Raw genomic sequence first — 14,844 nt, forward strand, 5'->3', positions numbered from 1 at the left:
TGAAGCCATCTCTAAGAAGGGACAAAGCAGGATGTACTTCTTGAGGAAGTTAAGGTCTCTCAAGGTTTGCAACAAGATGCTGCAGATCTTCCATAAATCTGTTGTAGAGAGTTTCAACTCTTCTGCTTCAACTCATCTGTTGGGGCAGCAGCATCAGAGCCAGGGACATTAAAAGGCTCAACAGCCTGATAAAGAAGGCTGGTTCTGTTCTGGGGCCGGACTGTGGAACCTCTGGAGATGACGATGCAAAGAAGGATTCTTTATAAAATCAAGAAAATGATGGACCAGCCTGACCATCCTCTCCAGAGTGTCTTCAGTCAGAGGCTTCTTCAAATTCACTGCAACACAGACCCCAACAAGAGATCTTCCCTGCCAACAGCCGTCACTCTCTGCAATAACTCTCTGAAGGATTTGAATTAATATAAGTTACAACAACATTTAATTTCCCTTAGGAGTTAATAGAGTATTTTTTGAATTTGAATTTTTGATATAATAGAAATTGTACAAAGAACTTGTGCAATATTTTACAAAAAGAATACAAGAAAGACAATGTTGATAATATATTTAAAGTGTGGATTTTATTATTTTACTCTATGCAACAGATGGGTTCCCAGTTGGTGTACTCAAGAGTGAAATATGCACATGTGATCCTGCTATAGACCATCTTCTGTTCTTCCTTTTGAAAGATTTAAAATGTGTTTTGCTCATTATATGTGTTTAGGAACATGTTTGTAGCAAGGAAAATGCTGATTTTGGATCTGTTCAAAATCATTTTAAGAGGACAGGATATTTATAAAAGCCTAATTGTCTCATAATTATTAATTGATGACATCACTATGTGACCTAAATGTAATATCAAACAGAATTGGAAAAAGTAAGGCTACATGAGCAGCTGCTGATGATCTCTGGGTAAAATGTTGCTAAGTATTAAATTATTCAGCAAAACTCCCACTCCTTCCCCTATACCCGAATTCAGATGCTGTGCTTCATTCTGTTTAAAGTTTTACCTCTCACGGAGCTGTTGTGATCACTCCCTGGTATCCAGGACAGAGTTACATTTCTTGATTCCTGATCTGATATCTTTAAACTCATAGGAGCATCAGGAGTATCTGGGAATAAGCAGTAAAATCAGCACAGAAACCTAAAATTATAATTTAATTTTAGAAATGTAAGGAATTTTAAATATGCTATCATACCCAGTACAGTTAGAAAGGCAGTTGCGGTATCCTCATCAAGACTTGTTCGAGCAATGCATGTATACATCCCCTGATCACTGATATTCAAGTCCCTAATCTGCAACTGGTCACCTTCCATATTGTACCTGCAAAATTAAGAACATTTGTTACAGCACAGAAAAATAGCTTAAAAGATATTAGAAGAACTACAGTTACCAAAAAGCTTATTTTGCAGTAATAACCAAAACAGAAGAAAAGTGTAAATGAGTTGTAGTTTAGGGATATTTATTTATTATCCATGATTAAGATGTGTAAATCAGACTTGAGGTAGATGTGAGTTTATGTTACTGTATGTTTCAGTAACATAAACTCACATCTACCCTTTAATTTTAGTACAGTTACTTGTACATTTCTTCAATGAAAAATGTACCATCTTTAGAAATGATAGTTGTCACTGAAGTAGTACTGCTAAAAACTATTCTAATTTAAATATACTTAAACCTTTATTTTTATACATTATGTAAAATAATTTTTTTCAAATTGGTTGGAACATTTACTAACATTAATTAGTAATCTACAACTTTAGGGATGGTGGACAATCTGTAGTGGGGTTCTTTCTCTTCCTTGTTTGGCATCCAGAACTACCTGAAATATCAGGCAATTTCAATAAATCTGGTCTCCAGTAAACTTAAAATCAGTCATCAGTTACAAAGAACGAAGGTCTTTCTCTGACTCTAAACATTTTTGATGGACTAAACAAGATTTGCCGTGGTAAACACTGTTTACAATCAAAATCAAATATATTTTATTTCACAAATTTTAGCACAACAATAGAAAATTTTAGGATAATTTAAGATTACGTATATGTTTGGTTTTCTAAAGTGGACCCCTATTGAAAAGGTAAAAAAAAAAAAATGTGGCAAGGGACCATTGAAATGGAAATTTGAATTCATCTAGAGGTACTTGTGACATTGTTTGGCCATTTTATTAGCACAGTAAAAATTTACATTTAGATCAATCAAGTGTGGAGAGATGTGGAAAAATGTTCTCAGTGCATCTGGACAGAACACATGTAGATTTCATCTTTCTGTTGCTGAACAGCACAAGTCTGCAGCAGAGTATTATTAGGACTATTGCAGATAAGTTAAAAAAATGGCCATGGAGGTGTAAAAAATAAATGTTAAGGTTAATTCCACACATTTTACAAGACGACTTGGATATTCTCTGATGTCGAAAAGCTGTAAATGTGTGAGAAAAATTACCATGTTTCATGATTAAAAGCATAAATTTACCATGTTAAAATTAGGATATTCTCTGACAAAGTAAAGTAAAAAAAAATGTAGATCTGTGATTTCAGACATTTGCAACAAAAAGTGACAAATCATTGCCTGTGACTGACAATGGTGGAAGGTCCTTCAAAATTAGGAAAACCAGGTGCAGGGCTGTTATTTATTTATCTTATTTGTTATTATTCTGCATCAGAAAAGGGTTTCTGACAGGGCTGGACATCGATGCCCAAATGGTCCTTTGAGCAGTTGCCGCCCTATGTAGCCGTCTGTGTAGCCTATATCAGCTCTTCCTCCCTCTCTTTATATTAACCAACCTGTTGAAATGCCACCTGGGATAAGTGTGTGGCTGGCAACATAATGACTGAAATATTGGTGAATCAATAATTGTGGCACTTGCGATTTTACTAGAAATAAATACTGCTTAACATTAGATGTTTTAGAAAGATAGAATTGCGTATTTGTTTACTATTCATTTATGTCATTGCAATAAAAGATCAATGTCTTTTAAGGGTTAGTACACGTTTCTAATAAAAAAGTAAATATTTTGCTGATTCTGTGTCCAGTCCCTGGCTGAGAAAAGCAATCCCTTCATTAAAAAACAAAAGAGGAGTAAAAGGTTTTGTGTGTGAGATGCCTTTGATGATTTCTGTTTTTCTATACTGTTGCACTAAAATATATAGAACAGGTCAAAGAAAAGTACTCCGAAGCTCAGCAAAAACGACCAACACAAACACAGCCAAAGCAAAGGCAGTTACCTGAAACTATTCTCAGAAGAGCGAAAGATCTCCTCCCCATCCTTCCTCCAGATCACCTCAAAGGTGCCCTGCAGACTTCTGTCATATTCTGACCGGCACATCAATCGGGCCAACTTCCCACTGCTGATCTGCACATCCTGAGGAGGAGCCACAATTTTTGTTGGGTCTGAAGAAAAAGCATAATTTCAGGGAAAGACAAACAGAAAAATGTGATGACTTGAGGACAATGAAATAAACGTTTCTAACTCCAGCCAATAAGCTTCAAATTAATTGGGGCAAATAATTTGGCCCAATTTATTTCAGAGCAAAAATGGGTCTCACTCGAACTGTTTCTGTGATTTAAATGATTAAGCAGTCAATGTTAATCATCTTGCATTGCAAACATTATGAGATTATGATTGTCTGATGATTGTGGTAATCTTTTTTACAGAACAAGCATTTTTATTAAGGCCAGTAGAAGTAAGCTACCCAGTTCAAATATCTATATTGCAACAAATAAATTCAACTTTTAATTTTAAATAATAAACATGCAAGTTTTCCAATAAGACCAATATATACAGATGATCTGCCTAACTCTGCATTTTCAGTTAACGTAATCTTCAAGTACTTTACTAAATAGCTTTGCACACATACTGTAACTGTCTAAGATATGCACATCAAATAACTCGAAATAAGAAATGCCTTTTGAGAAAGGCATGCCTTGGTTTGCCTTTTTCGGTTCATTGACAAAAGATGAATGCAAAGATTTTGCTGACATACCTTTCACATCCAGCAGAGCTGTGAGATTTGACATGCCTTCTCTGTTACTAGCCATGCAAGCATATATCCCCATGTCACCTTTTTCTGAACGGATGATTTTCAAGAATTGCCCATTTTCTAAAACATGAAATCGTTCTCCTTCAACAACTGTCCCCTCCTTGGTCCTAGATGGAAAGATTTTGAAAATATCTATCAAAGAGACCATTCACACTTGTTTTAATCTTTCTTTTTTATTATTTCAAACTGATTTCAAACTTGAAAAATGTAGTGTTGGTATAAGGTTTGTTTCCTGTGCACAGTGTCAACTTTCTCATATAAAGCCATAAAGGCATCAAATCAGAACAGAAGACATATTGAGATTATGTAATAATTTCAAGAGAAGCAAAATAAATGTTTTTAATTGCAAACAGGTTAGTATTGAAACAAAATTGTTATGTAAATTTTATACATTTTCTGCAATAGAATTTTCAATCTTATTTCATGTTATGTTGTATTCTCCTGAACCCTTTCAATTCCTTTCTAGTTATTGGAATGTCTTTCTTGTGTTTTCTTATACCTGCCACTGAGTCTGCAGATGAAAATTTTCTGGGGAAAAAGCACAAGCTGATGATTTGTGTATTTGCTCTTTGAGCTAAATCTTTTCTCTATATGATTCCAGATGAATAATTAAATAAAGGAAAATGAGATGGTAAGTTAATTCCAAAGATGCATTAAATTAAAAGCCTTTTCGCAAGCTAGACCTCTGCAGAAACAGCAAGTATTTCTAAGACAACCTGAGTTGTTTGGTCCAAATATAGTTACCAGAATTTACTTAAATCAATTTCAATAGAAGCTTTTTCTAATACCAGATGTTTTTACATCTGACATGTAAATATACTCAAATCAGAATAAATTCTTTGCTGCGTGCTGTATTAGCTTAAATATAGTCTGTTTTAGATGCAAATAAAAGGGACATGATAGAGGTTTTTATTATTTTGACACAAAAAAGATAGAAAACGAGCCTTGTGAGAAATATGGCAGATTGTTCTCTACTTACCAAGAGACACTGGATGGAGGAGAGCTGAAAACACTGCAGTTCATGACAATGTCCTCTCCTTCTATCACTGCATACTCTTGGAAGTCCTTTGTCAGCATAAGAGGTGCCATATCTAACAGCACGTTGAGGGAAGAGAGATTATAATGGCTTAAAAATGAGGCTATAAATAGCAGAATACATAGACCCTCTCTTTAGAAACCCAACCTGATACTTGACTCTGTTCTGTGGAGCTGAACAATTTGAAACCAGAATCACAGAGAGACAATTTCTCCCAGGGAGGCAATGTTAAAACGAGAGTCTTATGCAATACAACCTAGGGTATAATAATTTCACAATGCATATTTATACAGAAGAAAACTGTTATCAAAGATCCTTATTTGCTGTCTCACACATACTAGCAGTAAATCCCTCATTGTCAAAGGAATAACCTGATTCCAGTAATATAGCAGAGACTTTGAAAAGTACTGCAATCACTACAGTGGATATCTAAAATAAAAATGGTTGCCACATAACAACAAACAACAGGCAGGTCATAAACAATCCTTCTACCTTTGAGGTAATCGTTCCATGCTGTTTCGGAAAACTGCTTTTCTGACTTCCTCCAGCAGCTAGCCGTGCAACAATGCTAACAACTTAAACATATGCAAAAACAAATTGAAGTTCTGTGAACTGATGTGTGCATTGGTCATCTAACCAGTCATTCAAAACTGCCTTGAGTAGTTTATGGCACCACACGTGCTGTGTGTGAGTGTGTGTATGTCCATTTGAAATGTACAAAGTGTTTTGTAACCTTGTACAATACCTATGGTATATAAATTTGTTCAGTATATTTTCATGAAATATAAAGTCACATGGTTTAATTTAATTGTGTGTTGCATCCATTAACATTTCTGTTATTAGGCCCGTTGACTTTTATAACGTGAAAGATTAAGACTGAAACTCCTGATCAAACCAGAATAACTCTGACCAGCCATGTCCTGGTATACAACATTAATTAGAGCTATCTAACCACATTTCCTTTCCACAGAGTATGGTAAAAGGAATAGGCCTCTGTGTTTCTGTGTTTGCAGTAAGAGACCTGGCAGGCTGCTCATGGTTGAAATCTTGCGATCTTACTCACTCATGACTAAGACATTAATGTTGGCAAGAACACTGCCATGAGGATTGGAGGCCTCGCACTGGTAGACGCCACTGTCCTCTGGCCCAGCCTTGTGAAGCATCACAGTTTCATCAAGCACTCGTCTGTTGTTCTCTCTGTCATCTGATAACAACAGAATGTCAAAGCCATCAGGACCAAAGACACAATTAGTTTTTTCAGTAGAAAATCTGAATGTGTTTTTCCTTCAAATGGATACTTTGTACAAAAACATTTTTTAATCACAAAAGAACAAATCTTTGATTAGAACATTTTCTGTAATTATCAAGAAAACAACTTTCAGTGATTATATTCTGGGTTTTGAAGTGATTTTCAGATTGATGCTCCAACTGTAGTTTTTAATAAGAAATATTTGATGATATATTTTGAGTTGCAAAATATGAAGTAATCAAATAAAGAATGCAGTCTGCAGACAAACTAATAATCTTAAAAATATTTTTGATATGATTTAACCATTTGTTAAGCCATTTGCTTTTCTACAAAATGTACTGAATAATGATGCTTAACAGGTGTCGTTCATGGTTAGCTTTAGTAAAATAAGCTTATAAAATCAACTCTTATTTGTTACTTCATGAAGCCCTTTAAAATCCAAAGGTAACCAGCATGCTGTACAGGCGAATCATGAAATACAAAGTTGACAAATAAATAATAAACATCACCAGTAAAATATATAAAAGATAAAGGAGTGACCTGATGCTCTCTGGAATTAAAAGCCAATTTGAAAAGATTTTAATTCATTTAAAGCTCCAGTAGACCTCACAGCAGCCTGGGAGCTGTGGCTGAAAAGACTCTGTCTCCCGTGGCAACAAGCCACGTTCTGGGAACAGCCAAGAGGTTGAGATCTTAGAGTTCTACTGGGGATGTGAGGAGGTAAAAGCCCAGAAAGAGAAAGAGGCGGCAAACCATTTAGACACTCAAAAACTAAAAGCAAGATCTTAAAATCAATTCTAAAAGGAACAGGCAGCCAATAGAGGGAATGCATACACATGTATTTCCCCAGTCATTAATTATACATATACTCTCTGTAGAGAAATTAAAACTGAGTACCCCTGAGCGAGATGCAATGAAGACAGTTCTCCAAGTAAATTCAATAGTTTCACTTTACATCTAAAATCGGTATGCTTTTGCAACAAAGTCTCTCTAATTAACCCCGTACAACACTTAAAGCAGTGAAATGACACAATGAACTCCAGGTTCTGTGGTTTAAATGTTGCTGGACATGCTTTATGTGTTCTGCTTAATAAAATTACCAACAGAACTAAAACACCACAGCCACGATTATTGTTTCTGACCTTGGAGTATTTTTCCATTTTTTCTCCACGTTATCACTGGGGTTGGTTTTCCATCCACTGAGCACTTAATGAAAACGTCTGACCCGATCACAGACAGCTGGTTCTGGGGAGGCTTTGTACGCCATGATGGTGGCTCTGGAAGATGCCAAAAAGAACTGTTTGTCTCAGTGAAAAACAATGTGCCATTGGTTCTGTCAGTAAAGACTAACCTTCTACAATCACATCAAAGTAATGGTCTGCCTTTCCGGCTGAATTTTCAGCCATACACATGTATTTTCCCTGATCCTTCTCATCCACAGCACTGATGGTCAACAACTTCTTAAAGTTATCCAGTTTTGTCCGATCAGTTAGAGTTTCTCCCATTTTCATCCATGTTATTTTAGGAGTGGGACTAAAACATAAAAGAGCAAAACGTTAGAAAATACAAAATTGAACGAGACATACTGGTGAGTAAGCATGAGCCTGCTAGCAACAACAACGCTAAAAAAACTGCTAAAATATTATTCGATAGCATCTCTAAAAGTTTAATTCATCTTGTTCATGTTTTTCTTTTTTAAACTACTGTCGTCAAGCTAAGCAGCATGCCAGTTCAATAGCTGACTGCAGCCTGTCAACACAAACAAATTTCATCCATAATAAAGCCATCCTTGCTCCATCTTATTATCACAAAGTCTCTGTAAAAATATTAGAAACCTTGGTGAAGAAAGTTGTTTGCAGTGCACTTCCTCTTAGAGCTGTTGTCTGCAGTAACGTAATTAGACAATTTTACTTTTTTTGTTGAAAAAAAAAAACACTATATGAGATACCATCCTAATAAGGTTATCAAAATCAGACAACCTCATACCAGCCCATGCTTACAAATAATAGTGATACAGTAAGATGAACATACTATCCGGCTGGTATACACTCAAGATGCAGATCCTGTCCTTTCAGCAACAGCTTCTCTGTTTGGACACCAGAGGGCAGCAGTAGGCTGGGTGCTCGAACTGGTAGCGCTATGGATGCATTTGACAAAAACAACAATCTTCCTCAATTGTGGGCAAAATTAAACCAAGTACTGCTAAAACCACACAAACATGCTTAGAATCAAATTGGCTATCAGTACATCTTAGCAAAACAAAAATCAACTTCCTGATTAGATAGTCACACACCAAGTCTTTCACTATCACTTACTGGCACTGACACTCTCAGAAGAGTTGTTCTCCGGTTCCACTGAAACGAAAAATCATGACATTAATAGTGGTGGGACAGATGTGCGTTGGTTTCCTAATATGCATTTGCCGGACTATGATTTCCCTTGGGCATAAACATGACATAACAAATCCCTCCTGTTTAGAATTAAAAACATTGAAAATGAGCAGAAACACTTTTGTAATAGTGAATTTAAAAAGAACGCCAGAGTTTTTGCTTGCTGGTTAAACCTACATCTCTCCACCTTGACGGACAAGGGGGTTTTCTGGACAATAGTACGTATCCTTTGGAAGGCAGCGACACAGCCGTAATCCTTGCGACTGTCTTGTGGTAAGGCATAAGCAAAGTACAGGTTGCCATCGGTTCCCATGGAGACCCTCTCATCCTGCTTTATGTGCTGCAGACCTAGAAAACAGTATATCTGAATCAATAAAGACGTCAATATCAAAAATGTCTGTTTCCTGACATTTATTTTCTACATTTGAAAATCACTTATGAGGTTTAATAACAAAGTAGAATACACAGGAGTATAATATGTGATAAGTAAAATGGAAACACCCGTAAGCAATTCCTCATCTAATCATGCTCAGTGAAAGCAAATTTGTTTCATATAGATTTACAGTTCAGTGAATTATCAACTCATGAGCTGAGTTTAACAGATATAGCCATCAGCCACTTGTGGTTTTATTAGTGTGAATAAAGAAACCTTATTTAAATTTACAAATTATCTATAAATAAACAAACACAACTTCACTCAGATGCACATCAGCATGGCAATGTTTTGAGATTATCTAAGAAAAAAGAAAGTTCTTCAACACACGACTGTTTTACTATGTTCAGGGCATACAGTCATTGTTGTCTCTGGACACATAGTACATGTACATAGCTAAGTAACTTCCATTTTACTGTCAGTCCTGCACTTTATATTTTATATTCATATTTTATACTGTATTTTATTTTATTCTGGAGTAACCTCACAACATTGGAACCTCAAAACACTGTCCTGAGCTGTATGCAATGAAATTTCGTTCTGTATACACCCTGTGCATGCAAAATGACAATAAAGTCAGTCTAAGTCTAAGTCTAAGTCATGTACTAAGTCAAAGCAATACTGAAGCTGAATTTGTCCCCAAATGTTTTCATTCAGTGCATCAGTAAGCGTCTCCTCCTGAGCACTTGAAGAACTCTTGTAGTTTTTTTTAGACATTCGTCTGGTATGTTGGAGACAGATGAGAACTTGTAAGAGGTTCAATAGAAGCAGGATCCTCCTCCCATTGCAGGAGCACTTCAGACAAAGCCTGATGTTACTTTTTACACACTAAATCACTTTGTTCTTGAAGGCGATGGGAAAAGACTCCTGATTGGAGATGAACATCTGTGTCTCAAGTGGGAAGCTTTAATGCCATTTAACTTAAATACATCCACTACTTCACAGCCTTTGTGTTTGTAGGGAGTCATCCAAGATGGTGCATACATTTGAAAAACCCTGGATGATGCATTTTGTAGAAACAAATAACGTCAACAACGGCAGATCTCAGATAATTAAACATCCATCTAATACAGCCCAGTCTGTGTTCTTCGGGAGTAAATCACATCAAGCTTGTGAAATGATTATTCAGGTGTGAACAGAGGTGAAACATGCCGAGATTTGAATTCTAGTGTTCATTCCTTTCGTGCACCTGAATATCTGAGTGCAAGCAGCAAGAGAGAGCAAAGACATACCAAAGATATCTCTATAATTGCAGGTGCTGTACGAGTCCTTTAAGTTTCTGATGGGCATCTGCTAAACTTACAAGCTGTTTTATCCCTCTTCATCTCATTTTTTCATTATTTTGTTTTTATTTTTTGTAGATTTACAACTTTATTGGGTTATTAGGATCTGAAACCAGATGTTTACATACACTACCCATCTGCCATAATCCTTCTTTCTCTGTATCTGACATTGACTCAGATGCTTATAGATAGATAAGTTTTTATGACTTATTTCAAAGTCAGAGCTTTAAAAACCACCACATTGTTTAGCTGTTTTGTAAGCTGTAAGTTAAATCACCGTTCCACACAGCATTCCTATGTGGTATTATGGAAAATCAAAACAAGTCAGTCAAGATGTCAAGAAAAAATTGAGGATGTCCATAGTTATTTTCCATCCTTAAATACCATTTTCAGAACCTGCACTAGAAAGCCAAGCCATTATGCCATTTAAGTGTCTTTGTCCACACTGAAAGAAGAACTGGGCTGGAAGAAGCCATTACTCCAAAGGCAACATAAAAATCCAGGTTATAATTTACAAAGGCATTACAGGACAAAGACCTTCTTTATTTTTGAGACATGTCTTGTTGTCTGATTAAAAATAATGCTAAATTGCTGCCTTGTAGGGTTGAGAAGGAGTGTGAGGTTACGTGTTATTCAATTCAGTATGTATAAACTTGTGGTGTCAACTGTGTGCGTACACTGATGTGCAAAGTAATTCTGTGGAAATTTGCAAACCTTTTTATGCTTGCTTGCTTATTTACTTTTATAAAAATGTTTTGTTTTTTTTGGCAAAAGTGGCCTTTATTTTATAATAGTCAGATAGGGAAAGTGTGTTGTGGCAGAGGGGAGAGATATGTAGGAAAGGTCATCAAGTTGGAACTCGAACTTGTGACAGCAAAAATAAGGCCAGAGGCCTCTATATATAAGTTGCCCGTTTTACCCCCGCACCACCGCCACAACCATTTCATTTGATTTTAACATCAAATTTTTGGAGTGATTGGTGTGGGGATTTGTTTTTGTTACATAAAAAAACTTATCATAAAACAAAAAGAGTGTTTGGCTTATTGTGAATTTTTAACTAGACAGCTATTAAAGCCTAAAAGGTTTATTGCAAAGGTTATAAACACTTGCCTAATGCCTGACCACAACATTTTTTTTCTAAAGGACAACAGCTCCAGTAATTTTCATTCACCTCGAATTGCTGTCTCTTCTGCAATGTTAACAAATACTTTGATCTCAGGCCGTAAATCCCTTCAAGATATAGACAGGTTCACGGTGCATCAGGATTGAAAGGTGAAAGCCCACATTTTGCATCTGTTTTGAAAGGCATATACATGCAAATAATGTCTCTAGTCTGGAAGAATTACACACGTGCATTACTAATACAGCAGAGCAGCAAAAAGCAATGAAGACACAAGAGTCCGTCATCTCGCTGCGCTCTCTCAATGAGTTTGAGCCAGAATACAACAACACACTATAGAATATTTGCAGTTTAAAGTATGGCACAGAACTGACTGCAGAGGCTGAAAAATATGTTTGTCCAGATTCAGCTCTTAAAATGCTTTACCCAGTAAATCAACTGATCACAACTGATTCAAAAGTTAAAAGGTTTTAATAAGCCTCACATGACTCTCTTGTAAATAAGATGTTAGATTTCAATGATCCAACATCTGTATAAAGTCAAAAAGACCAATCAGAATTTAAACATTTTTATTACTGCTAGTTTTAAGATGAAAAACCTCACCCCTTGAGCTCCTCAGACTGCCTGACTTTGAATTTTATAACATCCCAAAACTGTGCATGCTCAGCATACTTCCAGCTATTTGCCACACAGATGTTGGAGATGGTTTAAACACTCCAGATGTAGATCACAAAATTGGCTGAAAAGCTTTTAATAAAATGGATAAAGTTGAAAGAGTTAAGGTTTTATAACACAATTGTAACCGAAACAACTAATTTCATACAAACTAACTTCATTTTGCTTGTTCTTTCCACACCTATATGCCTTAACCTTTGTTTTCTACAGATATGAAACTCATGTAAATGCACAAACGTGAATTTCTATATGCAGACTTGTTTCACAGTGTGGCAATACTGAATGATTTACAACTTCAAACCGAGGAGTAAGTGGTGAACATAAATATACAAACTAAAAATCTTGTATACACATGGCACCTGAGTAAGCATTTAGCAACACAGCCAAAATGGAATTTGATTATGACCAAACACAGAAGAGTCAAATCCAAAGTCATAAACAGGATGAAGCTGAAAAAGCTTGATAAGACTTGAAAATTGCTGTTCATAGACACTGTCCGTCCTGTCTTATTGAGTTTAAGCTAATTTACAAGTATTAAAAATGTTTGGTCTTTAAATGTGCAGAGCAGGTAAGAACATAATTTTTAAGAAAAAATCACAGCTATAATTGCAGCAAAAAGTGGTTGAAAAAAGTCTTGGCAAAGGGAACTGAATACAATTTTACAACACACTGCTCAGATTTTCTTTTCACTTCAAAATTATACAGTATTTGCTCCTGGTCAACCATTTCAAATTGTGAAAAAACATCGAGGTTTATCGTCACAAACCTCAATGTTTAGTGAAATTACTTTCACTTAATGAGAAAAATAATTTCAGGGGTACATATGTTTTTGATGTACAAGGCACACAAATATTGCATCAGAAGCAGAACAAAAATTGAAATAACTTGAATCTTAAAATAAAAATATTATTTTGAGTATTAATTCGTTTTCAGCATGAGATAAAACAGGAGTGTGAGGCTTACCGTGAGTCATCCAATAGATCTGACGTGGGGCCACACCTTCTGGAGGGTTACAGTGAAGAGTAATTGGATAGCCCTCCTTAACGACAATGGTATCAAATGTTTCCTTTGGGAACTTGGGTGAAGCTAATAAATACAAACATTGAAAACAAAACAGAATATCACGATCGTGTCAATTTGTTATTTTTCTGTTGTTTGTATGTAACCTTTACTTACTGGAAAGTACGATTTCAATCTCCTCCGTCATGGCAGTTCCCAGCTTATTGGAAGCAAAGCATCTGTATTTACCCCTGAACTGGGCAAAGTGCTTGTTGTGAAACATGAATGTCCCATTTCTGTTGTCTGTTTTGACTGTTGGGATGTTTGGAAGGTTTAGCTCCTGGCCATCCTTTGTCCATGTGTATCTGTTGGAGTAAAATATGTACCCAGATTCTATCAGTCTGTTTTAACCAAGACTTCTCTGATTTATCTAATCTGTGCAAACTGCTATTACTTACGCTGGTGGTGGGTTACCCCTGGCTTCACATCTTATAGTCAGTGTATTGTCAAAAGGAAGTGCAATAATGGGACCTGCTGTATGGTTGGTTATAGTTGGAGGTTGCTCCACTTTAAAATAAAAACACAAAACAGAAATGTTAAATCAAAGCAGCGAGAATTAAACTGCAACTCACACATTTGTTTAGTCTGGCCGTTTTTGTTTGTTCTCAGCTGTTTCTTTCTGTTTCATGTGACGCTGAGAGAAAAACCCTGTGTAATCTGAGCAAACACTGACCTGAAATAGCATAGGAATGCTTGATTGCCATGCATTCGTCACTTTAAAACAAGCCTTCAACCTTTTCCACATAAACAATTTACCTTAAGCTTTCCATTGCTTGCTAAGAGCTTTTAAAAGCAGTTAACATTCTTGCTCTGGAAAGGTAAACAAATGTGTTTCGACATCAAAAGGGAATGCCATACTGTAGGAATCTTCCATTTCAATGAAGCGTTGACATAATAGGACTGTCAGCAAGTACTACTAAATATAATTTCAGTTAGCTTTGTGTCAGTCCTACCTTCGAAAGGAATATTAAGGCTTCTGGCTCTGGATGTAAAGGTCCAAAGCAGAACAAGTAGCAGGTCGCCTGGCCTCCTCATGATTCTTAATGAAGGAAATCAGGAAACGTGGGGATCAGCTCCACATGTGTGGAAATTCGCAAGGCACAGTGGACCTGAAAAGGTAGAAATTGGAAAGCAGAAATCTTGTGTTCAGCAATGTGATGTATCAGGACATGCTCACAGATTAGTGTGCAAGACTTGTTTTCCTGGGATGTGATGAGATTGTAGGTTTCAACATTAAAACACAAAAACATTTGTTATCAAAGTGAAATCTCTCACATGGAGCGCCATGTTGTTGCTGTCAACATGAGGCTTTCTCATCTAAGCTGAAATAATGAACCCTGGATTTCAGGTCAGTGTTTAAGCTAGGAGACGTTACTCCATAGTGATAATTATCTCCATGTGGTTTATTTAAAGTGAGAGACGAAGTAGTTCTTATATTATCCTGCTGTGTGAACATAGTCAACAAATAAAAATTAAGGACTCAGGATTTCATTAGTTGATTCCTGGGTTGCTTTTGTTTATTTTGTTTCCACGGTTATAGTTTTATTCCTTTGTTTGTTTTGCC

The 14,844-nt window shown here is 36.1% G+C and overlaps 1 protein-coding gene across 6 annotated transcripts in view; it reads right to left on the reverse strand.

The window, feature by feature from the left end:
* Nucleotides 1–14,844, reverse strand: part of LOC102230406 (neural cell adhesion molecule L1-like protein) — an 83,208-nt gene that overhangs the window by 44,699 nt on the left and 23,665 nt on the right. For all 6 annotated transcript variants that reach the window (XM_023337958.1, XM_023337961.1, XM_014472180.2 and 3 more), the window contains exons 2-16: nucleotides 14,234–14,389; nucleotides 13,679–13,787; nucleotides 13,398–13,585; nucleotides 13,185–13,307; nucleotides 8,888–9,058; nucleotides 8,636–8,674; nucleotides 8,352–8,457; nucleotides 7,672–7,853; nucleotides 7,463–7,597; nucleotides 6,135–6,275; nucleotides 5,015–5,126; nucleotides 3,979–4,142; nucleotides 3,220–3,385; nucleotides 1,197–1,321; nucleotides 1,008–1,109 (exon numbers count right to left, since the gene is read on the reverse strand). In XM_023337958.1, coding sequence (XP_023193726.1) covers nucleotides 1,008–1,109; nucleotides 1,197–1,321; nucleotides 3,220–3,385; nucleotides 3,979–4,142; nucleotides 5,015–5,126; nucleotides 6,135–6,275; nucleotides 7,463–7,597; nucleotides 7,672–7,853; nucleotides 8,352–8,457; nucleotides 8,636–8,674; nucleotides 8,888–9,058; nucleotides 13,185–13,307; nucleotides 13,398–13,585; nucleotides 13,679–13,787; nucleotides 14,234–14,315 — 1,945 coding nt within the window. In that variant the 5' untranslated portion in view covers nucleotides 14,316–14,389. The remainder of the gene's footprint in view (nucleotides 1–1,007; nucleotides 1,110–1,196; nucleotides 1,322–3,219; nucleotides 3,386–3,978; nucleotides 4,143–5,014; nucleotides 5,127–6,134; nucleotides 6,276–7,462; nucleotides 7,598–7,671; nucleotides 7,854–8,351; nucleotides 8,458–8,635; nucleotides 8,675–8,887; nucleotides 9,059–13,184; nucleotides 13,308–13,397; nucleotides 13,586–13,678; nucleotides 13,788–14,233; nucleotides 14,390–14,844) is intronic.

The sequence above is a fragment of the Xiphophorus maculatus genome, chromosome 1, assembly GCF_002775205.1.
Source record: "Xiphophorus maculatus strain JP 163 A chromosome 1, X_maculatus-5.0-male, whole genome shotgun sequence".
Classification (NCBI taxonomy): Eukaryota; Metazoa; Chordata; class Actinopteri; order Cyprinodontiformes; family Poeciliidae; genus Xiphophorus; species Xiphophorus maculatus.